The sequence below is a fragment of the Myotis daubentonii genome, chromosome 11 (assembly GCF_963259705.1).
Source record: "Myotis daubentonii chromosome 11, mMyoDau2.1, whole genome shotgun sequence".
NCBI lineage: Eukaryota > Metazoa > Chordata > Mammalia > Chiroptera > Vespertilionidae > Myotis > Myotis daubentonii.
In genome coordinates this window covers 31767634-31793412 of record NC_081850.1, presented here as the reverse complement: position 1 = coordinate 31793412, position 25779 = coordinate 31767634, and the positions used below count along the sequence as shown (strand labels likewise).

At 40.2% G+C, this 25779-nt stretch overlaps 2 protein-coding genes across 13 annotated transcripts in view; one reads left to right on the top strand and one right to left on the bottom strand.

The window, feature by feature from the left end:
• Positions 1–25779, top strand: part of KDM4C (lysine demethylase 4C) — a 337267-nt gene that overhangs the window by 95309 nt on the left and 216179 nt on the right. For all 12 annotated transcript variants that reach the window (XR_009447593.1, XM_059656697.1, XM_059656696.1 and 9 more), the window contains one exon: positions 4159–4296. Coding sequence is in view for 11 of the 12 variants with exons in the window: in XM_059656697.1 (XP_059512680.1) it covers positions 4159–4296 (138 nt within the window). In the remaining variant the exon portion in view is untranslated. The remainder of the gene's footprint in view (positions 1–4158; positions 4297–25779) is intronic.
• Positions 20980–21231, bottom strand: LOC132211926 (small ribosomal subunit protein uS14-like). The gene has a single exon (XM_059656716.1). It carries the CDS (start codon positions 21216–21218, stop codon positions 21057–21059), a length of 162 nt encoding a protein of 53 aa, XP_059512699.1. The 5' UTR covers positions 21219–21231; the 3' UTR covers positions 20980–21056.

Sequence of the window (25779 nt, the reverse complement as noted above, 5' to 3'; positions counted from 1 at the left end):
AGCATATTGAAAAAATAGCTAATGTCTACTTTTAGATTATGTGTATTACCCTTATTGGACTTTTTTCATGATATGGAATTACAGTGGTTGTTTAATCTATACTAATAAAGAGCTAATATGCTAATGTCAATATGCTGTAAGGGGTAATGACCAGGTCATTAGCATATTACTTGGGGCATTGCTCCCCAGAAGGGTGGAAGCAGGGAGGCGCCCAGAGGAGGCGGGACCATCCCGTGCCAAGGAGGGCAGGGGTGAGAGCACATAGTGCCCCCCTCACCAGTCCTTCCCACCCACCGCTCACACTCAGTGCCCCGCGGCCCACCTGCCAGGGGAAGGAGCACAGCGCAGCAGGCAGGAGGCTTCCATGCTCTCCTCTGGTGCCACGATGGGGCGGAGCCGCCGCCTTGCTCTGGAGACAGGTGGAAGCTGGGAGGCGCCCAGAGAAGATGGGACCAGCCGAGGCGACTGGAGGGACTGAGGGCGGGTCTTGAAGCAGCCAGAGACGGCCAGAGGGTTTGGGGGCTGGGCCAGGTGCGCTGGAGCTCTGCATGGAGAGGTCCGGGTGTCAAAGCAGGGCCCTGTGATTTCAAATCGCGCGGCTGGGCTCCTAGCCTTATAATGAAAAGGACTCATTCTTTTTTTTCCCTGTACGTTTAAAAATTATTATCAGTTTATTACAGAGAGGCAGTAAATTGGCCTTATATGTTGGCTGTGACTGCCATTTTTCTAGAAATTTTACAGAGGCATCTTTATAGGGTTAGAAATAGTTGGGCAGGGTGAATTTTCTTTTATCACATAGTTACAAGGAAGTGCCTAGTTTCCAAGCACAATTATAATTAATGAGATTCAGTGAGATCGGGAAAGGAGAGAATCAGGCTTTGTTCTTATGTGGCTCAGAATGATGGGACTGGAGCCATGCTGAACATTGATAAGCCATTCTCTCTCTCCCTGCCAGGTGGCAGCTGAGTTGCTGCTCACTGCAATAGGACACCTGCTGGGCTATCGGGGGTAGGGGATGATGAACTAAATTTCAGAATTGTTGGGAAAGAACATCTCCCACACACAACGTTTTAGCATTCCTAAACTGGCAAGTCAATTGTAATGTGAGCACCTTTATTTATACAATGTGTCTCTTGTATATTTACACACATGTACATACCCATATATTCATTTCTCAACCTTAAGGACTGAAATGAACCATGGAGACTGAGTGAACTAGAGAGCAGTAAACTTGACAATATATTCTAGAGTAGGCCAATTAAAAAAAAACAAACAAAGAACTTTGACCCTGGCCAATTTGGCGCAATGAATAGAGCTTCAGCTCACGGACTGAAGGATTGCGGGTTCTATTCTGGTCAAGGGCACGTGCCTTGGTTGCAGGCTCGATTCCTGGCTCCGGGGTGCTAGCAGGAGACAACCAGTCGATGTGTCTCTAAGTATTATAAAAGAACTAGAGGCCCGGTGCACAAAAATTTGTGCACTCGGGGGTGGGGGGAGAAGGGGTCCCTCAGCCCGGCCTGTGCCCTCTCGCAGTCTGGGACCCCTCTGGAGATAACGACCTGCTGGCTTAGGCCTGCTCCCGTGTGGCAGAGGGCAGGCCCAATCCCTAGGTGCAGCCCCTGGTCGGGTACAGAGCAGGGCCGATTGGGGAGTTGGGGCGCCGCCCCCTGTCATGCACAGAGCAGGGTGGATTGGGAGGTTGCGATGCCACCCTCAGTCACGCTCAGGGTAGGGCCGATTGGGGGGTTGGGGCACCATCCTCTGTCATACTTAAGGCAGGGTCGATGGGGAGGTTGCGGCGCCACCCCTGTCACGCACAGAGCAGGGCCAATCGGGGTTGGGGCGCTGCCCCCTTTCACTCACAGAGCAGGGCCGATAGGGGAGTTGGGGCACAGCCCCCTGTCACACACAGAGCAGGGCGAATCAGGGGGTTGGGGTGCTGCACCCTGTCACACTCAGGGCAGGGCTGATGGGGAGGTTATGGCTCTACCCCGTCACACACACAGCAGGGCCCGTGTGGGGGGGGGGGGTTGGGGCGCCGCCCTCTATCACCTAGAGAGCAGGGCCCATCAGGGGTTTGGGGAGCTCCCTCCTATCAGGCACAGAGCAGGGCTGATCAGGGGGTTGGGGCGCCTTCCCCTGTCATGAACAGAGCAGGGCAGATAGGGAGGTTGTGGTCCCGCCCCCTGTCACACACAGAGCTGCAGGGCGATCAGGGGGTTTGGGCGCTGCCCCCTGTCACGCTGATCCCGGTGCCGGGTGGCCTCGCGTCTCCGCTGATCCCGGTGCTGGGAGGCATATTACCCTTTTACTATATAGGATAGAGGCCTGGTGCACGGGTGGGGGCCGGCTGGTTTGCCCTGAAGGGTGTCCTGGATCAGGGTGGGGGTCCCCACTGGGGTGCCTGGCCAGCCTGGGTGAGGGGATGATGGCTGTTTGCAGCTGGTCACACATCCTTCAGGCTGGGGGTTCCCACTCGGGTGCTTGGCCAGCCTGGGTGAGGGGATGATGGCTGTTTGCAGCTGGTAACACACCCTTCAGGGTGGGGTCCCCACTGGGGTGCCTGGCCAATCTGGGTGAGGGGCTGAGGGCTGTTTTCAGGTTGGCAGGTGACTGAAGTTCCCAACCACTCCTTTTTTTCTTTTCTTTTTTTAATTCTGGGCCAGCTTTAGCTCTGAGGCTTGTCTCCAACTCTGAGGCCTCGGCTGCTGAAAGCAGGTGTCTGGTTTGTTTGGGTTCTATAATTGAAACACTGTTTCAACTCCAGCTCTGAGATCCCAGCTGGCTTAAAGCAGGTTTCTGGGGTTTTGTTTAGCTTCTGTATTTGTAACAATGTTTCAAACTGCAAGCTCAGAGGCCGACAGCGGCAGGCGGGGAACGTTGGAGTCCTCCGTCACTGAAGCAAGCAAGCCTCATGTTTGCTTCAAGCTGCCTAGCTGCCGGCCGCTATCTTGGCTGGCAGTTAATTTGCATATTGCCCTGATTAGCCAATGGGAAGGGTAGCGGACGTATGGCTAATTACCATGTTTCTCTTTTATTAGATAAGATAATTTGGTGAATACCACCAACTCTTTAGCAATAGGAATTTATAATGAAGCCTGCTCAACATCCACTATCAAAGTTTTTGTAGCTCTAACTTGAAAAATGTCAGTTATGATATGTCCTAATATAACTCCAACAATGCAAAGTTTAAAAAATAATAAAATACACCCTAGTTGGTTGATTCAGTGAATAGAGCGTTGGCCTGCGGACTGAAGGGTCCTGGGTTTGATTCCGGTCAAGGGCATATCCCCGGATTGTGGGCTCAATCCCTATTGGGGTGTGTGCAGGAGGCAGCCGATCAATGATTCTCACTCATCATTGATGTTTCTATCTCTCCCTTCCTCTCTGAAATAAAAAAAAATTATCCTATATAATTAAAGGATAATATGCAAATTGACCCTAACAGTGGAACCACCAGGACGACTGCTTAACCAGTCACTATGAGACGCACTGACCACCTCTTGGTCCTTTTCCCTGGCCAGCAGGCTCTGAACAGGGAACTGGGGATGGGTGGTGGGGGATGCGGGTGGTCCAGACCGAGGCCTCCGCCCCACCAGTCTCCCCACACACAGAAGGCAACCAGCGGCGGGGGGTAGGGGCGGGGCCGGTGAGTGTGCAGAAAGGCTGACCTCTCAGTTCCTCCCCCCAGCCTGCAGGCTCCGATCACCCAATGGCAAATGGGGACTAGGGTGGGTGGCAGTTGGTGGCGGGGCTGGCTACAGGCAGCCAGGGAAGATGGCCCTGATCACAGGCTAGGCCTAGGAATTTCATGCGCCAGGCCTCTATATATACATAAGTATAAATAATAAAATATACACACTGCTTGATTATATGAACAAATTTATTAGAATAACAGATGTTTTAATATAAAATAGATATCTTTGATTATGGATTGAATGATTGAACTAAACACAGTTTAGAAAAGTCTTTGGAAAGTTTTCTGAAGAACTATTAAAGAATTAAGTAAAGGGTTTGCAGGGACTTTTTAAATACTGGTACACAGCTCTGATTTCATGGCATTTTTTCCTGTATTTTTTCTAGGAAATATATTTTACTTGTATTCACAATTTGGGAAGTCTTATAATTGGAAAATATTATATGTTTTCTACCCTGCAGATCACCCAGGAGGCTGGAGAATTTATGATCACGTTCCCATATGGCTACCATGCTGGTTTTAATCATGGTTTCAACTGTGCAGAATCTACAAATTTTGCTACTGTCAGATGGATTGACTATGGGAAAGTTGCTAAATTGGTAAGTTATGCCTCAGAAATAAAGCATAAATTAAATGTGTATTCTGGTTAGTGTAGCGAGAAAGCTAAGATCACTTGTTTGTAGCAGTTGTGTTTGACCTCTCACCATGATAATTTATTTCAGACTAAATATATTTATTTTACACAGGCTGTATTACCATTTGTAGCTATATTTGTCTCTTTTGAAATTAATGTGAAATAATTTACCTTGAGAGGTAATTTTATGCAACTGATGTTTGCTTCTCTCTTAAGGCCACCAATTGTTTTTTTGTGAGATTTTTCCAGGGGCTCCCTGTGTGGCTCTATGACTGAACTCCACGCTAGAGTTTAGTCCATGGCTTAAAAAACAACTATTTGCAGAAGAAAAGTGTCTGGTAAAATTGTAACAAGTTGAAGAAGAATGATAAGAAGGAATGATTAAAACTTACCTTAGTGCCGAAATGAATTCTTAAAAGTAATAATGTAGAATTAAGAAATATATCTTCATGTTAAATTTGGAATAAAATTTTGCATCTTCTGCCCAGCATATTTAGTTTAGTTTTACATACTGTGTATTTTCATTCATAAGCAACAACTTCTATAAAATTTAATTAATTTCCCTCAGTGGCATTAAATAGAGGACACCTTCAAAGTGATGGTGGCTTCTATTAGGTTGCTGTCTTTCCTGTGGCTTTTAAAGCAAAGGTGCAGGCTGGCAGAGGGCAGCTTGTTAATGAAACTGTGTTTTATAGAGTATGCAAAATCAACATGGATTTAATGGAAAATGATACACACAGCTTACATGTTCTTACCATGGCCACTGCATGGCACAAGTGAGTATTATTCATTGTACATTGATAAAACTTGGATGCAAATATAGGCAGGACAGATGACTCCAGGTTTAATTTATATGTGTATTTAGAAATTGCATAATATATTTAAATAAAAGTATAGCCCTTTGGCAGCTCAGGAAGCATTTGAATGAATTCATGACAGAAAAGAAAGCTCCTGCTATTAGAAGACTTTTTCTGTTCTGAGTAATTTCTATTTATGAGGGGTAATTTAGAAAGGAACAGAACTGAACTATTTCTTCCCATTACCCATCCTGCCTATTACAATAAACCTAATAAAAAATAGAAAACTCAGTGTGTATGTACCTTGGCTAGCTACTGCAGTGTTGTTTTGCATAAATGTAATGCTAGTATCTGCACTGAAACAGTGTCATAGCCTCGAGGTTAAAGCAAGGTTTGCTATTTTATAGTTTGCATCTTTAATCATTGTGGTAGTAAGTCAGCTATCACAGCTGTTCAGAGTTGCCAGAAAAAATTAGTTGGTGTTTGTTTACTATGTTTCAGATCTAGTAGAAGGTATTAACCAAAATAGCTTCTCCCCAAAGCTGAAATGTGTCCACATTTTCATGAGGATGTGGAGTGGAGTGGAGTGTGACCAAGTCAGAGAGGTCAATAGTGATCCTTTCTGAAATCTCAGCGTTTGGAACCTAGAATTGTGGGGTTAAGAAGCAGTAGACTGTGGTGGAGGAGACAGGGATCTGAGGCCCAACTTTTCTTCTTCTACCTAGCCATGTAACATCAGGAAAGTAATTTATTCTTTTTGTTTCTTCCTATGTAAAGTACAAATACCTCTCTACCCCATAGATTTGTTGTGAGGGGAAAAAAAACTCAGGTATGTTTATATGCACCCACGCTGTGTTGATTTATAGCTTTCAGTTTAGTCAAACATATGACTATCTTGGTTCTGGGTATTTTACTAGGTATGCAATATTCAATGGTTATAATGCAGTTTGGGCAGTTAATTTAAAACTGTTGTAATTGTATATGTTTTTAAGTGTTGTCTCAACTTGTCCCTTATTTTTGGTGAGGTGCTGCTACTCTGAGAACATAGTCTTTTTCTATTGCTGCTGTAGCAAATTACCATAAAATTAGTGATTTAAAACAATGCCCATGTGCTGTCTCATCATTCTGTAGGTTAGAGGTCACCAAGCGGAAAGTTAAGGTGGGCCTGTGTTCCTTACTGGAGGCTGGTGAGGAACCCACTTCCTTGTTGTCAGGTTGTTGGTGGAATCAGCTCCTGCAGTGTGGGACTGAGTTCCCTTTTCCTTCTTGTCTGTCAGCTGGGTCTTTGCTGCTAGAGGCCTCTCTCAGCATCTTGTCTGTGGTTCTCTACATTTCAGAGCAAGCAATCTACAAAGTCCCTTTCGTCATGTAATATGATAGCTACAGATTTCAGCATTTCGGACATGGGGATCTAGGCATTCTGCTTACCACAGATAGTTCCAATGAATAACTGACATGGTGATATAATAAGAACCTACTTTGAATCATGTAAATAATTTTAGTTATTTTGCTTAAAAACAGGAAACTAAACTTGTAATGGATACAGTTTTAAAATTCTCACTGAAACACCCTTATACATTCTTAAATTATATTCCTCAATGATAATGTTTTCTTGACTATTCTCAGTTAATAACTTCTCTTCCATTAAAGTGTGCTGTGCTGGAGTGTTTTGTGCAGATTTTGGTGTCTTTTATATAATTTATTTGATATATATTTTTATTGATTTCCAGGTCTGTTTCTTTAGGCAGCCTTATGAAATTACTGTGTGCATGTGTGTGCGTGTGCATGTGTGCAAGCATGTGTGTGTAGACACACATGTAGTTTTTAATCTTTGAAAATTAGTGACTTGGTATTAGTTTTTGTGTTTGCTGGGGAATTATGGATTGCGCTTAAAGGGCAGTTAGCTTTGAAGATGACCAAATTTGTCTTAATTCTTTGCCTTCTTCAATTTATCCTAAATGATAACTATTAAAAAAAACAGTTATTTGTCATAAGTGATGGTGAATTGTGCATTTGGGAGGGATAATTTGAAAAGCAATGGCATACTTTTTCATGGTTTAAGCACTGGGGGATGACATCTGCTTCCCCTGTCACGTATTTGATTTGAGTATATAAAAGCATCTCATATAGTATCTGTGATGCAGCAAAAATTAATTAATGTGGGGTCTCCACTGATTATATTTAATATATTACAAACCAGCATCTCTGATTTCATGACTTGGAAAAGAACTGCTACAGAAGACTAATTTTTATTTAAAAAATCTACTAGGTTTTGAAAAGCTAATCCCCAGGTTCACTGATATATTGATGGTCTCTGTTCAAGGGCCTGCAGACTTGGGTTAATAGGACCTTTTCAGCCCATTCAGGTGGTTGCTATTGAAGGAAGCTCTATTTATTCTGAGAGTGCTTGTCTGCTGTGTGTGGGCGCCATGCATGTTTCTGTGAATTTATCACTTGGAGGATGAGAGCAAAGTGAGAGTAGAGGTGGCATTGGCAAGGGATCAAGGACCGCTTCCTTTGTTGTTGGCTTCTCTGGTGGCTTCTCTGGAGTAGGATGGGGTGGGGGGATTTCTGTGGGTTTCTTTTGACTCTATTACTGACCTATTGGTATGTGATATTTGTTCAAGAAATGGCTAACATTGACTGGAACTCCCATTCCGTTATTTGTGCTAAGCCCAAATAGCTGTTTTCCAAATTTCAGCAAATTCCTGGATGTTTTCTATTCTCAACTAGATAACAGCAACAACAACAAAAACAATAATTATGTGACTATTTCACTGCCTTTTGGTGTATTCATATCTACCCAAACTGCCTTGTCTCACAGAAGGCTGTTTTATGCCGTGGTTGTGGAGAAGACTCTCAGAAAACGGGCAGAGGTGGGCATGAGGAGACATTGACCTCATAGCCTTGAAACCAACTTAATTTGACTATCCCTGTTTCTAAAAATCTCTGCTAATGCCCCAGGCTCTTATTCTTCCTCTTGCTCCTCTTCCTCTCCTACGTGAGGATCATTCAGCACTCTCTTTCCTTGACCTACAAAATATAGCATAGCAAATCCTGCATGATATCACAGAACATAGCAAATCCTGCATGATACTGCAGATCAGAAGTTCTGTCTTAAGGGGACACACTTACTTAACAAGGCAGCTATGTAATTTCCCCCATTTTGTTAATCAGAGGTAAGATTTTCACTGAAAACTTTGAGGGGGATGTTCAGGATAGCCACATGCCCATTTGCCTGCTGGCTCAGGCCGAGCTGGGCTTGGAGAGTGCTCAGCGAGTTCCTCCTCTGCCCAGAAACTGTGCCGCATGCATGTGTACGAAGGAGAAAGATGTGTAGTCTTTGTCTTCAAGGAGACTTCATAAAGAGTAGAGGGTTGACCTGACCGGTTTGGCTCAGTGGATAGAGCATCAGCCTGTGGATTCAAGGGTCCCAGGTTTGATTCCGGTCAAGGGCATGTACCTTGGTTGCAGGCACATTCCCAGGAGGGAGTGTGCAGGAGGCAGCTGATCGATGTTTCTTGCTCATTGATGTTTCTAATTCTCTAACCCTCTCCCTTCCTCTCTGTAAAAAATCAATAAAATGTTTTTTTTTAAAAAAAGAGTAGAGGGCTTTTACAAACCTCCATTTGTAAAGTTGTGTTCTGAGTGGAACATGCTATCCTGTTACTTATTTTAGGCATTGTAATAGTAATCTAGAGTGAAGTGCTATATATATATATATTTTTTTCTAGTAGAGATTTAAAAATATGTAACATAGCTTAACAATTGAAATGAGGTATTGGTGCATAGTCGAGGTGAATGTTTTCCGTTTGTGTGGAGTATTCTTTCCTTCTGTGCTGAGATGGAGTCCATGATTATGTGGTGGCACACAGGGCTGCTTCCTGCCTGGGTTGGATCAAAGAGCTGGCCTGCGGGTTGTATTTCATTGTTCCGTTTGGTGGGATGAAGTGCAGTTGTTTTGATGTTAGGTTTGATGGATTTGTTTGCCACTGCATTCATTAGCTTCACATCAAAAAACTGACAGGCTGTTAAATGAAACTTTGGCTTAGATTTTCAGCTTGACTGTTTGGAGACATTTGTGAAGATATTTTGTTGTTGTGTTGCAGCAGCCTCAAGCGCTGTGCTTGTCTCAAAGGGAAGAAAAGTTATTTACTGTACGATTTTCTTGAGTAAAAAAGAATCATTGTCTTGGGGACAGTCATGTCTAGCCTACACTATCAGAAGTTAGTGTATTTATGACAGTGTGTGCCGTGTGAGAGACTTATCTACAGCATGATAAGTAATGCTATCTTCTTGGAAGGAGAGGTAATAGTTGGTGACTCCAACATGCTCTCTCTCTTATTTTGCATTAATTTTACCTTAAGTGATACTCTATTAATATCATATGCCAAAAAGTTGAAAAATTACACTCCGGGAGCGTTACCTCACAATCTAATTTTAAAGCATTCTGATATTCCAGTCCTCAAACATTTCAACAAGTTTAAAAAGAGATGATAGAATTTTGAAATTGATTTCCCTTTCATCTGGAAGGGATTTCAACTATTAGATTGTCTCGCATACAAAAACCACAATATGGGCTCATTCTATTTTGTATTTCAATCCTTCTGTAAAATTAAATTTGCTTCTTTTTTTAAAAAAATCAGGTAGCATCCTTCCCAAAAAACCTTTAATCTTGGGCAGTATTTATTAAAACCATCAGGAATCATTTTAATGGTGAGTCACTAGGTTATACTTTAATATGCTTTACATTACAAAACATTAGTAGAGTGGTATTTCTTTATTCTTGTGGCTTGTGAAGGAAAGAAAATATAGACTATTTTGCACATTGCTCATTTACCAGTTCTTGGCATTCTAATTTAAGTGTGTGATAATACATGTATAATATAAACTTTATGAGCCATGGAGATTTTATATTCTTCATTTTCTCTTTTTACCTCTACTTTGTTTCTGTTTCCTGGGCCCTGGTGGTACTGTACAACAGTGCTATCCAGTGCTCTTTGTTGTCCTTTCTACAGAGCTTCAAAGGAAGAATAAACGATATTATGTAGACAAAAGGTAGCATAAGAACTCATGTTCTTAGGAGCTGTACTCCAGCTAGGGAGTTAGTATTTAGATAGAAAATATTCACATTTGTCCCTATTTTGCTCCGATTAAGTGTTGAATTGTGGTATTCAGAAAATCAGAGACTTCCTGTAGTAGACTAGAACGATCATTGATTGGCATATATTGTGTCTGCAGGAGAGATATCAGGGGGCTCAGAGCAAGGGAGCCGGATTTCATTTATTGCTAACTTAAATTTGGCTGGATTATAGGATTTAAATGTAAGTGGGTATATGGTTTGTGACACTGACATTTAGTTGCTAACCTGAAATCGTGGTAATATGTTTTTGAGGCTTTCATTTATGTTATTACCTTAAGAAAGTAAATTGGCTTTTTTAGTAACTTACATGCCCTTGAAAAAGATTAATTTGTCTTTAAGCCATTTTACGTTCATATAGTTTGAGAGTAATAGTACTTGCCATTGGTTGTTCACGACGTGCCAGGCCTTGTCCAGGGCACTTCATACATGTAACTGATGGTGCTGATTCAGAGACAATTGGATGGATGCCTTCTTTGCTCTACTAGTCCCCATCTCGAACTCGGGGAGTTGGGGTAATGCACAAAATGAGGATGGTGAGGCTGGGTTTGGAGGCAGATGGTTGGGTCCCAGTGCCCTGTATTTCCTGAAATCATCTTCCTGGATGAGTTGGATTAAATAGTATGTAATTTGTGGGATCACTTTCAAGATTCCTGAAGATTCAAAATTATCCTGCCTAGGTAAGTTGAAGTTGACACCAGGTGGCCCCATGTTCTTTCTGGCATTTGTTTCCATTTGGTTTGTTAAAGCCAATGGACACTTATTTTGTCAGCTATTGCCCTGTTGTCAAACCTACATATGAATGCTTTTTCAGCCCCTAAAGCAACCATCATTACCTCTCAGGCTTTGACCTTGCTCTTTGATTAAGTGAGAAAACCCCCCACAAAGGTTCTCTGCTCCATCCGTCATTTTGAGGAGTGAGGGGGATTCTGAAGCTTCAGTCTGGACAAAAAGGGGTGTGTGTGTGTGTGTGTGTGTGTGTGTGTGTGTGTAGAATCAAAACAAAGTTGAGGATGCTCCTACCTTGACATACGGGGTGGGGCAAAAGTGGAGTTACAGTTTTTCACATGGAAAATAATACAGTAAATAATACATAATAATTTAAGAATAAGCTCAATAAATAATAATCTAAGAATAAACTCCATGCTTTGCGTATTCAGAAGCATAAACTTACTTTTGCCCTACCCTGTATGTTTTTATGATTACCAGGGACCAAATTTTATTGCAGCAGTTTTGAAGCTTTAAGTTCTTTTTTACTATTTTTTCTGCCTTTTCTAGTGTTTATAATAGTAAACACATAGTAAAAATTTACATGAAAGGCTCTGTCCTAGATTTGGAGAGGAGGGGAGAAATTTGGAGAGTGTGTTCTGGCCAGTGGTGATCCAGAATTCTGTGGGGTAGTGGAAAGAACACCTGGTGATGTTTGAGGGAAGCAGGTTGGCCAGCCCTGGAGGGACTGATGGGAGAATCTTTTGGGCTCTGGGCACCCAGAGTTTATATAACAGCCAGAATCCCTGGTTTCTTGCTGAGGCTATAATTTTTAAATAGTGATCCTAGCCTGGCTGATGTGGGTCAGTGGTCGACCTATGAACCAGGAGGTCATGGTTTGATTCCCAGTCAGGGGCACATGCCCAATTGACAGGCTGTATCCCCAGAAAGGGATGTGCAGCCAATCAGTGGTTATCTCTCATCATTGATGTTTCTATCTCTCTTTCTCCCTCTCTGAAATTAATAAAAATATATTAGAAAAAAGTAGGGGTCCTGTTTCTAATTTGATTCAAAGCCATGGTTGAAAATGTACAGATGTGGCTTAGGAGGCAGCAAGGCAGTAGTAAAGAGCAGTTTGTGGCCACTGGGGCTGCATTTGTATGAAGACACCCCTGTTGCTGGCCTTGGTTCCCTTTGCTAGCATTTTAATTCACTTGAAAACTTTATGATCTAATTGCTAATTGTTTGCTCTTAACAATTATCTCTCTCAAGAGATATATATTTAAAGAAAAAGCTAGTTAAAGGAGACTTGGGAAACTCCCTTAAGTGGGCTCTGAACCCCTGGCCCAGCTACACAGTAGTTTTTCATTCTCCATGGAAGAGCTAAGTGTGAAATAGTACTTCTCAGGTAAGGCATGCCGGCCAAGGTCACTGGTTCCCTTTTTGTTCTCTGCTGATGGAACAGTAGCAACATGTGCACACGCCCAATTTGAAGCCTCAGTGCAGAATTTTTTGCTTACTTAATTATTTGATACTAGAGGCCCAGTGCACGAAATTCATGCACGGGGCGGGGGCTGTCCCTCAGCTTGGCTGTACCATCTCCAATCCGGGACCCATCGAGGGAGTCCGACTGACGGACATCACTCTTGCAATTTGGGACCGCTGGCTCCTAACCGCTTGCCTGCCTGCCTGATCGCCCCCTAACTACTCTACCTGCTGGCCTGGTCGCCCCCTAACTGCTCCCCTGCCGACCTGCCTGATCGCCCCCTAACTGCCCTCCCCTGCTGGCCTGATCACCCTTCACCGCCTCTGCCTCGGTCCTCGCCACCGTGGCTTTGTCCAGAAGGAAGTTGGACGTCCTGAAGATGTCTGGTCTACCTGGTCTAATTAGCATATTACCCTTTTATTAGTATAGATAACCTCTGAATGAAAAGAAAGTTTTAATGGGATTTCACTGAGATCAGTGGCTATAATTAAACTTTAATCTGTGGATCCACAATCTGTCCTCCCTCTGCTCTGAGCAAGGTGACAGAAAGTATGGGCACTCCTCCTTCAGAAACTGCTGGGTAGAACTGTAGTCTGGCAATTTCCCCAGAGGGGCTGTGGCCACTGAGCACTCTTTGTGCCAATGCCAGGGCCCCTTCTCAGGAAGAAGACTGAAAATGATGGAGGTAATAGTGGAATAGGTTTTGATATTTAAATATCAGGGGGAATAAAGAATGGGTGAAGAAATCCATGATTAATCTCCCTTATTAACACTCTGCACCTTTGCAATGAGAAGAATCAGTGTTAGTCAAGCCAAAGAAGAAAGGTGTCCCCAGTTAGGGAGACCCTATAATTTAGGGCCTAAATAAAGCTGATGTAATAGAAAGCCCAATGCGTAGTTCTCTTCCTCCTTTAGCATGCCTATTATTTTTATTTATTTTTTGTTATTCCTCACTTGAGGAAATTTTTCCATTGATTTTTAGAGAGAGTAGAAGGGGAGAGACAGAGGAACATCCATGTGAGAGAGACTTATCGATTGGTTTTCTTTCATAACTATGTGCCCTTGACTGGAGACAGGAATCAAACTCGGGATCCTTCAGTCTGAGGGCCGATGCTCTAACCACTGAGCAAAAGCGGCTAGAGAGCCTATTATTTTTAATTTACTAGACTTTTATCCCCAGAAAACTGTGGCCAGTAATATATTTTGCCTCTTTGTAACACAAGGGAGGCAAAACAAGATTGTCTTCTGGACACTTGGACACTCTGAAGGGATGATTTCCAACACAATAGCTTAGAGCACTGATTAATTCTTTGCAACACTATTTACAAAATTTAATGCTTACAGCTAATTCTGCCAGGCATTGTTTTTGTCTTTCATTTGTATTGAAGAGATACTTTTATGCCTTGTTGCTTATAGTGCTGAGTGTAATTTTTATTATTTTACATCTCTTACTGTTATTGTTTGATACTTAGATTTTTATCATGCTTAAGTATGACTAATGACTAAATAAGTAAGGGAATTTTCAACCTAGAGTTACAATGTTATTAAAAATGTGAAGAAAATGAAATCTTAGTATTGGGAAATTATCTATTTTATAGTTATATCAGTATTTGGGGGCAGGGGATGAGGATTGTACACATAGATACATATAGTTCACTATTATTGCTGTTACTTTATAATCTTTTAGGAAAGGCTAGAAACCATTATAGAAGAAAAATTTTAGCCTGCCTATGTTCCATGTGTAATCTCTAAGTTTTATAAAATTAATTATATTTTGCCTCTCCCTTCACAATGCTTAGTTAGAAATATAGTCAAGTAGTTGTTCAGGTTCCCTGATCTCCGTAAGAATCCTGTCAGAGCACTCAAGGGAGACAACTCAGGGTGGTGGAGGCGGCAGACTCTTGGAGAGCTATATTCTTTGTCTTGAATTTCTCTCAGGCTGCATGTAATCCTGATGGATGTCATTTCCTTGTGTGTAAGGGAAACATTATTTTGTAGTGTTGAAAGGGGTACAAGTTCAAGGCTTAGCCAAACTCTGATTCATTGGAGCAATTACTTAACTAACCTGTCTAAATTGCTCTTTTCCCATATGTAAAATGGATATTGTAGCTTCTTTATAGTTGTTATGAAAAATAAATGAAATTAAATATATAAGGAGCCTTGAAGAGTTGTGGTGGAGACTGGGGAGAAAGGTGGTAGGTTAGGATTGTGTTTTCCCTGCATTTTTCTTCCAGAATTCCAGTTTGGGGAATTGACCTTGGCTCAGTGATTGGCCTGTCTGGCATGAGGGAAATCCTGTTTCCTGTTCCAGTGATGATGGATCAGTTCAGTGGGTCAATCCTAGTGAAATAAAAGGAAGAGTAGGATTGGTGGAGAAATAGAAGAAAATGCCAGCTTGCCCTAGGAGAGTAGTGGGATGGGCATCTCATGAGGGCAAGGAAGCACTGAAATCTGCAGGCTACAATCATAAGCGGATCAGACCTAACAAAGTCCATGCTTTGGATACCAGACCAGAGACATGAAAAGGTCTGTTTAAAAATCATAGCCCGGAGAAAGCATGCCAGTGTTTTATTTTCCAAAACTCTGTCCGTAATACCAGTGGTCATTGCTATAAGTCCAGAGTTCTTCCTTCCTAAATAAACGTGTTGTTTATTTGTTTTTTTTTATGCCCATGTTTTTGTACTCCAAAGTTAATAAAAGTGTTTTGATGGCTAATATGAGTACAGGTTGTTTTTTTTTTAAAAGAAACACCCCAAAACAACAAAAAAAACCCCCCAACCCAACACATCCCATGTTAGAATTCTGGTTCTGTGTGGAGTATTTGTGTCACCTGCCTCTGTGAGCTGCAGTTTCCATACTTGCGGAGAGAGCTTTAACTGGTGCCCCACCAGCTGTAGTGAGGGTGGGGGGCGGTAGCTGGAGCAGTCACCTTAGCACCATCCTGTAGCACTGAATGCATTTTAAAAAGTGATTCATTGTGGGTCATTTCTAAACCTAGGAACTCCATGATATTAACTTGGGGAAGCCAGCGGAGTTCAGGCTTGAGGTGCTGAGAAGCAGTGGCCGTGGGGACAGTATTTGCAGGATACGTGCTAACAGCAGGCTGGACAGATGGATTGCTTTATATATTTCTACTGATTTCTCACATCCATTCACTTTTACTTTCCACCATAATGAGGGCAGCATGGAAAGAAATGACATCAACTAACAGTGCCTGGGGTTCTGTGCGCCAGATTGCTGAGGGGAGGAATTTGAAGGAGCTGTTGCTTTTGTCTTCAAAAACATATTCTAGCTCTTGGGCCTTCATGTTGAGTTTGAAAGACCATGTGTTGCAAATTCCTGGAAAGAAAATCATCAAGGGTGTTAGAGATTCCTGTTAAGTTTGACTCTAGTCCACACATGGCTTTTACATGCTCCAGGTTTTTATTTGAAAAAAGTAGGTAGTTTCCAGCAACTTCTTAATTTTCATAACGGACATTTTAAAAGATCTACTGATAATTTTCACCGATTCTTGGTAGAGTATTCCCAGTTCTCAGGAATGTATATTTTGTATTGTTCTTTAATTTTAAGTATTAAATTTTTTTTAAAAAATTGGATTGTTATGATGATTATTGAAGTGTATGAAAACATGTTTCTTTGCTGGTAAATACAATTGAAAAATTGTTCAAACTTCAGTGTTATTAAAAGTAATAGTGAAGGGTTTCTTTTTTGTATTGTATTAGTAAATATAAAAGGGAAGTCCATTGGACATGAGAATGTAATTGGTAGACGGGCACTCTGCCCTTCTGTTGGTTTTAGGATGCCAACATAAGCACCCTAAAAAGCAGGTAGGTAGTATGTATTAGTACTCTCGACATCTCCATGCCCTTTCACCCATTTCTTAACATTCCTAGGAAGTACTAGTAATCAGAAATAAAGACAAAAGTTCATTTACAGAGGTGATTGTTGTGGTGCTGGTTTTATCAGCAAAAATTAAATTATAACTAAAATGCCAAATGATATGGGAATCATTGTTCTAGAGTACTTTTAATTTTACAGAAAATTATTTGAAAGGAAATCACTATGTTTTTTTTATATTACTACCCAAATACCAGTTGTTCAAATGTATAAAAATAAATAACATATGCCCATGATTTAAAAAAATTAGAGTACAGAAAAATATTTAATGACACCTCTTCCAGTCCCTTTCTCAAAGTAAAACCTGTTGACAACTCCTTGTATATCCCTTCAAAAATATCTACTTGTCTATATCTTTTTTAAAAATCAACACAAAGATGATCAGTATTGAACACATTGTTTTCCAATGTCTTTCCTTTTAACCTCATTTATTTTAACATAACTTGTATTTATGGCAAGTAAAACATTTTTAGAGTATAGATGTTTTATTAGAAAAATCTTCTCACTTATCCCAATAGAGTATGACAGATGGTTTGCAGTGGATTTTTTTCTGAGGGGCATCATAGAATCACAGCAGTGCATAAGAGTTCATTGCACAGATCTTGTTAACAAATCAGGACTTTGAAAATGAATGCCTTAGTTTATTGCTCTCTTTTCATTCCTTTCATGCAAAGCAGATGGCTATGTAGACCTGGTGCACTTGCACGTTTCTAGTTCTGTCTTTATTGACGGGCCCTGCCTGCACCTGCCATCTCAGCTTATTCTACCACAGTTAATACTGGAAGATAGTTAATGCCATCATAGTTCTCTGTTTTACTGAGTGACAGCATTTGGAGCTCCGTCCTCATATTTGAAGAATTGGATTGGTCAAATACATTTTAATAAGTTCTAATTTCATTTCTTGGCCTCATAAAGGATTATCCCAGTGAATTTGGAAGACATGACAGGAAAAAGTAACGAAATGACTTTCTCAACAGTTCTGTGATAATGGGAAATTGAAATAGGAATGGCACAAAGTGGAGATAAAACCCAGCCTGCTTTCTAAATATATACATAGGCAAGGAGGGCTACATAAAATAATAAAATACGAATTGCAATAATCATAAAGGGTACTCTAGATTTAAAGCACGTACATGAAGTAAAACAATCAGGAAATTATTGCCCATTGTTGTAAGGGAACAGATGGTGTTTAAAATACCTTTTAATTTTATGTCATTCTTAAAATCAAACAACCAAAGAAAATATACCATCTATATTTAAAAAGTTAAATGCATATTTTTCTATTTTGGGGAGAATGCTAGAGTAGAGTTAAAGAACAAATGCAACATGAATCTGTCAGTAAAGACACAAGTTGGAGGCTGTTTTGCAGGGGATGAAGGGCAGATGAAGGAAAAGATTACTGAGAAAGTGTTCCAAACCTGCTTAGCTCCTATGTGAGACTTCTCTATTACATATTTCTCCCCTAAGTGGTCTAGTGAGTGACTTGATATTGAACGTTTAAATTCTGAAATGTCTAGGTTATGTCTCTAAAACTGCATCCATTTCAGTACATGGCCATCATTTTTAGAAAATGTGATTTAATGCTTTAGTATTTCACATTTGATTAGAGAGAATGTTAGGTTTTTCTGAATTTTGTGCTGTGTAAACTGGCCTTCAGAATTAATGCTGAATCCTAAGCCCTAAAATGTTTAGTTTGAGTAAGCCTGACCAAGACTTCTTTTTTTTTTTTATAAATATATTTTATTGATTTTTTACAGAGAGAAAGGGAGATAGATAGACAGTTAGAAACATCGATGAGAGAGAAACATCGATCAGCTGCCTCCTGCACATCTCCCACTGGGGATATGCCCACAACCCAGGTACATGCCCCTGACCGGAATCAAACCTGGGACCCTTCAGTCCGCAGGCCGACGCTCTATCCACTGAGCCAAACCGGTTTCGGCAAGACTTCTTAATAGATAAACTTTTGTTCTCAGATTTGTACATAGGTTTATCCTGCAGCAGTAGATCTTAAAGGTGTTTCTGTTGTGTAGGCTCCTTATCAAGTCATGGAGCTTTCCCCGCCTAATCAGTATATAGATGTGTGCTGGTGTTACTGAGAGGGAAGGAGTCTGCAGCAGAGCTTCAGCAGTCTGATTGATTCAGCCATTCAGGACTGAGTTTAAAATGTTGGTGCTGAGCACAAATTCCTGTTCAGTTCCTGTTGCCACATTGCTTTTTGTGTTCACATTGGTGATCCTGCCAGTCAGAGCAGCCTGTGTGACAATGAAGAGAAAGAACTGGAGGTTCAGATCCGTATTTCAGAGTATCTCCTCTTTGAGTTGTGCAATGGAGATCTGAAGACCATATTTCAGATCTGGTATGATGCAATTATCAAGGAAATTGGGATGATGTAATTCGCTGTGTTTTCAAAGAAACATTTCCAGGTGGGGAAATTTACAGGCCTAGAATCTCAATGGTTGTATGTAGAGTTTAGCTTTATTGGATTGATATAATGATATAATTAGTTTGTGTTGATTTCATTTTAAGAGAGCCTCCCCCTTCCTTCCCCCCCCCCCCCAATTTATCTTCCTCATTTACTATCTGGACCCAATTGACATGATAGCAGATTGAATCAAATGTATTTTCTTGGTCTTTATAATTATTAAACTTTGAAGAAAATGTATGGAAAACGCCATAGGATAAAGGAAAACAGACACCACTATGAAAGAAATTGTCTTCAGTGGATGTCTTGTGTCCCGCTCCCACCTTTCTGTTTCCTCAATCACTTAGTAAAGTCTGCCCCTCAGTGTTTAGATTAGTGGTTCTCGACCTTTGTCTTCAGTGAGTTCATCTCTGAAGCAGGAGGCCAGGATCCACTAACCAGTGCTTACCAAATTTTCCAACTATCTTTTAGTTTAACTCAACTTCTATTAATTGCCCGCTGTCCAGTGGCCTGTGATTAGGCTTTGGGTGAGGCCCTTGTCTTGTGTTCTAGTTATTCCAAATACTGTGGGACCATAGAGAGCCTATTTGATGAGATCTTAGACCCACTTTCCAAAGTCAGGCTTTCTGTCATACTTATTTTTTAAAAATTGGAATATTATCAAACATATAGTCAGGCTTACTCAAACTAAACATTTTAGGGCTTAGGATTCAGCATTAATTCTTATTATATGTTATTATTTTTGAATATTTTCCTATGCCACTTCACAGCCCTCAAAAACACTATTTGAAACTGCTGAATATTTCATCCTAAGAATGAATCCCAATTTAACTAATCTATTGTTATGAAGGTTGTTTACAAATTTCAGTATTATCAATTATACTACTGTAAAGAGCTTTATGCATAAATTACTGTCCAACTTTTTTTTTAAGGGATCATATGTTAGAAGGCTAATTATTGAGTCAAATAGTATTTGGAGACAAGTCAGATTGTTTCCAGTATTTCTACTCACATAAGTAACATGAAAATGATGTCTGATAACATTGAGATTGTTATGAAAAGAATTATTCTTTATTAAATAAAACGGTTTAATCCTGTTTTTTAAATCGCTAGGATATTTGAACAATTATAATAGCCTATATTTTTCTATTCATATTTTAGTATTTTAAAATATTTTATTATGAATTAAGGATATGGACTTCGGCTCTATTTTCCACAAATATCATTCCCAGTTTGTTTGCTTTTCCATTGTATTGGAGGTTTTTTTTTGTTTGTTTGTTGTTGTTTTTTTTACACAGAAATCGGTGTTTGCTTATGGCCCTAGGATTGAGCCTCTCTTTCTCTTTCTTTTTAGATGCCACTTGTTTACTCACCTGGGCTTCCTTTCCTCTGTGCATGACTGTGGAACATGCATAGCCTTCCTAGTTCCCACTCTGTTCCTGCAGCAAGTTACAGATGTCCTGTTTGTCTTAAGATTTATACTGCTAGAAACTGCAGGGAAGTGGGATTGGGAGTCATCTTTTGTGGGAGGTGCAGAGGTTCCAGACGAGAGTATGTCCTGTCTGTTTCATAATGTCACAGGTCATCTTTCTCCTGGTTCCTTTGTTCATGCAGTTGGGTAAGGAGGTCTTTGCTATTTCCAGGCTCTCAACCTACATTTTCAGCCCACTTCTTATCCTTTCATGCTTTAGCTTGGCTGGACTGCTCTCTGTTCCCTGACTGGTGCGATTCAGTGGTTGGAGCATTGGTCTTGGGTTTGATTCCTGGTCAAGGGCATATACCTGGGTTGCAAGTTTGATTCCTTGACCCGATTGGGGTCCATGTGGGAGGCAACCAATCAATGTGTTTCTCTCACATCAATGTTTCTCTCTCTCCCCCTCCCCCAGCTCCCTTCCTCCCTTTTCACTCTCTCTAAAAAATCAATGGAAAAAATATCCTTTGTTGAGAATTAACAAAAAAAAGTCTGATAAAGCTTGTAGAAAATATATCTACTAGTATGTATTCCATGAAACCTTTCTTGGAGCTGTGTATCTTACTTGGGAAGCTATAGTCTATTAATTGTGTCTGCCGTCTCTGTCCTCTGGGCCTGCCTCTTTTTTGTTCTGTTAATCCTCACCCAAGGATATTTTTCCATTGATTTTTTTTCTATTAAAAAAATATATTATATTTGAAGATTTTTTTTAAAAAAATTATTTTATGTACAAAGAGATAGCATTCTGTCATAAGGTAGATGTCTTGAACTACCCATTTATGGAAGTTCACTTAGTCCAACTTAATGAAACCTTTTGTGCTTCGTGTACTGACGGAAATACTGGCGGCACATGTTGAGGCCGTACTTCCAGATCAGATCGTGGCAGTATGAGCAGACATGGCAAGAACGAGAACCCTGGCCGAATTTCCTTGGATGGCTCCAGTAGAGTTGCTGGTGACCCATCTTGCTCACTCTGTAGCAATGAGGCCAAAAAAAAAGAGGCTAAATATATATATATTTTTATTAATGTCAGAGAGAAAGGGGGGGGGAGATATCAATTATGAGAGAGACTCATTCACCAGCTGCTTCCTGCCCTGACCGGGAATCCAACCACAACCTCCTGGTTTATAGGTCAATGCTCAATCACTGAGCCACACCAGGCTGGGCTTTCCATTGGTTTTTTAGAGAGAGTGGAAGGGAGGGGGAGAGACAGAGACAGAGAGAGAGAGCCATTGATGTGAGACACATTGATTGGTTGCCTCCCATAGGAGCCCCTCAGCTTGCAACTGCAGTAGGTGCCCTTGACCAGAATTGAACCTGGAACTCCTCAGTCCATGGGCTGATGCTCTATCCACTTAGCCAAACAAGCTAGGGCTGGACCTGTCTCTTTTGAAAGGATGATTTCTTTGTACTCATTTTCACAGAGCAAGACAAGCCATCATGAGAACCCATTTGATCAAGAGAAAGTGTTTCTTTGCCTGCCATTCCTGGAGGCTGTGACCGTGAAATCAAGTGTCTTGACTTGAACTGAACTGGGAAGGCAAAGAATGAGGCAACTACAGTCTTGGGGAAAATAGAAGGGCACAGAGGGAAATGGGTATTCAACAGAAGGTCAAGACACAACTATAGGCTAAATATTCATTCACTCATAAGCCATACATTTAACAGAGGATGATGGATTCTTTGGGACTGGCAGTTTGCAAGGTGGGGAAACTTATTAAAGTTCACTTCCAATCTTTGGATCTGTGGCTTTACAAATCATGTGTGTGGAGATGTGCAGACAGTAGAGTGCATGCTTCAGTAAATTTAGCAGCAAGGAGCCTGATGACAGCTTGAGTGTTTGTGACTATGCTGCTCATTAATAAACCTTCAGAGGAAATTTATAGCTCAGTGAAAGGAGGACAAAGCCAGCCCATTTGATGCCATTTGTATGAGATGGTTTAAGCCTACAGCAGAACTGATCACTGGAGTTGTATGGATTACTGAACAAAGATGAGCAAGGTTGAACTTCAAGGAAATGTGCTATTTATAGAGTTGTTTGTATTTTCAGTTGGGGATTTTAACTGTATAAAATAAAAGAGTCATATAATGTGGAAAGATCAATGGGATGCTAAGTGGTGAGAGTGTCATTCTGAGGGTTACTAGCTATTTTTATGAGCATTTGATAATTCTTTAATGTAAGGTAAATTTTTTTAAATAGTCAAAAACATATGAATACTCAGATAATGTTTTTCATGAATATATGATGCGCATCTTCTCTCTGTATAGATCCAGCTTTTGGTTTTTAAAGATTGCTTTTTTAGTCACTAAAAAGAATTGAGTCCACAACTGGAGATTTAATTTTAAAAATCACATTGCTTCTAAATGTTAGTGTGACAAAAATAAAACTCTACTGCACAGTATTTGTTTATTTACACTTATATATTTTATGGAAACATGTAAATTTATGATATAGATCAATAATTCTAGAAATTATTCTTGTGGACAATTTCAAGCAAGGATATTTATAACATCCCTTCCCTTGTTTCAGATGTGAACATATGGTTACCAGCAGTAGAGGATTGATAGGATAAAATTGTAGAACATCTCTACTGTACAGCTGTTAAAAACAATGGGGTCAATCCATATGAACTGATGTGACAACATCTCTAAAATAAATGAAGTAAAAATAACAAAAAGCTAATTAAGGAATGCCATGTACAGTGTGAAGCTGTGATTTAAAAAATCTTAAAAAATATGTAAACAGAAAAAGAAATGAAAGGATACTTACTTAATTATGGTGGCCTGTGGTCAGTGGAATGAATTTGAGGCGTAAAAAGCTGGGACCCTCATCTTGTATATATTTTACTTCTGTGTTGTTGGAATTCTTTTTTACAAGATTGTTTTCTTGTATTATTTTGTGCTATTTGAAAAATATTCAATGAAATTATTTTTATAGTTCTTAAAAGTATATTTATATAGAGAGCTCTAAACTAATGTTTAAGTGTGTCTTATAAGCACATGGTAGAGATACTCTGTAATCCATGTACTTCCAAATATTTAGCTTATAACCAGAATTTCACTGTGGGTGAGGAGGATAGTAAATGTGTCTGTACATGCTCATAGTACTTTTAAAGCATTTAAACTTTATTCTAGACTTACTAATTGATCTTTAAGTAAGGTAACATTTCTCATGTATTCTAAAATGGCAAAAAGCATCATTGACTCATATTATTTAAATAATTGTTGAAAGAAAGTTTGCTTAGAAACTATTTTCAGATAGAATATAATGTTCTGTATGTATTGTAGTAAAAGAAGTCTGAAATTGCATATTAGCTTTTGCTAAAACATGTAGTATATATGAGTGTATCATTCCCACATAATCAAAAGTCACTAAATTGTATTGCAGACTATTCATTACTTTTGTTCTCAAATTAAATATTTATGGACGATGTGTATTTTTCACCAGCAGAGGGCGGTGGCTCATTACATTTTTTTCAAAGTCCTTTAGGAGTGCGTTTTCCTTATAGCATTTGACCTAATTTGACATTTGAGTCGGAGATATTTGCTGACTCTAAATTTGTAATTGATATTTTTATACTGAAGAAAATATGATAAAACGAATGTAACTGAATGCAATAAGAAATATTTATACTGTTGTTTATATTCCTTCTAGATTGATTAAAATAAGTGCTCATTTTATGTATAGGAAGTATGTGCATTTAGCCTAAAATGTAATCAAATTCAAGTGTTTCTTTACTTTTGTGAAATGAGGTTATAATTTTCCCAAACCTATTGCCAACTGGGTGTGGTCTCTGCATGTTGTATAGTGTATAGTGTAGCTGCTGTGCAAACTGGAAGCATTAATGCACATACAAACACACAGCACAAATATAAAATAATTTTTTGTGTGAAAACTTACAAGCTGACAAGTAGCAATATCTTAGGGTAATTAATGTAGATTAGTTGAATGGCATGCAATAAATTTGCCTCTTCTTTCTCTCATGAGGTGCTGACATTTATTAAACTTTGAAAAGCAATTTGGGGTCCACATTTTCTCAAACTGTGCCATGGCAGTGACCTACAGTGCAGTGCATTCCTGCTTTTATCTTGCTTCCCAGATCTGTCCCAGGAACTAGTTAAAAACCAACTTAATTATGCTCCTTGTTCTGTGATTACACCATTGGGAGGTGCAGATCCAGTACCCTGTCAAACGGCAGCTATCATTTAAACACATGCAACCATGCCATGTTACCTGTCCTTCAGAATAAACTGTGGAGGTACCCACGGTGGGGATGCATTCTTATCATCTGGGTTCTGAGGGGTGTCAAGGAGGTGAAAATATTTATCCTTTGGTTTTCATTGGAGCTGTGTCCAGAAGATCCTAAAGGACTGTAGTTCTGAGATAAATTTTTTCCCCAAGTCATTAGAGACAGAAACTGTACTTCTGGGAGAAAGGTTCAAGTCCTGAGAACCCTTTTCTAAAGTATCCCTTAGTTTTTGTGTACTGAGCCCTTTTTAAAAAAATATATATTTCTATTGATTTCAGAAAGGAAGGGAGAGAGAGATAGAAACATCAGTGATGAAAGAGAAACATTGATCAACTGCCTCCTGCACACCCCACACTGGGGACCAAGTCTGCAACGCGGGCATGGGACCTTAGCTGGAATTGAACCTGGGACCCTTCAGTCCGCAGGCCAACGCTGTATCCACTGAGCCAAACCAGCTAGGGCTGAGCCCTTTCTTTTTAAAATAAAGCAAGAACATGAAACATTTTGAAAATGCAAAATCCTACTTGAGAGTATTTGTAAGTAAAAGATTGTAATTCTTTAAGTTGCTGGACGTGTACATGCACAGTAGAAGTGTTTGATCTTAGTCCAGTTCTAACTCTGTGGTTGTGGAAGGATGTCCTTGATTTTGTGGCTGTGGCGAAGAGAGCTGTACAGGTGCATAGATATGCAGGTGGGATTGGGGACAGAGAGCTGCAAAGATCATCACTTGCCCTCTCTAATATGGGCCCAAGAGGCTGGAGAATGCAACATGTTCCTTTACTCCTACAGATTATTAATCTGGATGTGTTATGACGGACTGATTTAGCACTTCAGGGGCGTTGGTGTGTATTGAGGATAGAAATTTAATTTTATAACTCAACCTATTTAGCAGTGGCTGTGAAAAATCACCAGAGATGTAGGTAGATCTTTGCTATTGTCTGATGTTTCAAAGATACCTTCTATTTTTTTTAAAAAAAATATTTATTTATATTTTATATATTGATTTTTGAGAGAGAGAGAGAGAGAGAGGATAGAGAGAGAGATTTGTTGTATCCCTTATTTATTCATTTATTGGTTGATTCTTGTGTGTACCCTGACCGAGAGAGAGAGAGAGAGAGAGAGAGAGAGAGAGAGAGAGAATAGAGAGAGAGATTTGTTGTATCCCTTATTTATTCATTTATTGGTTGATTCTTGTATGTACCCTGACCGGGGATTGAACCTACAATCTTGGCATATTGGGATGATGTGCTAACCAACTGGCCTATTGGGCCAGG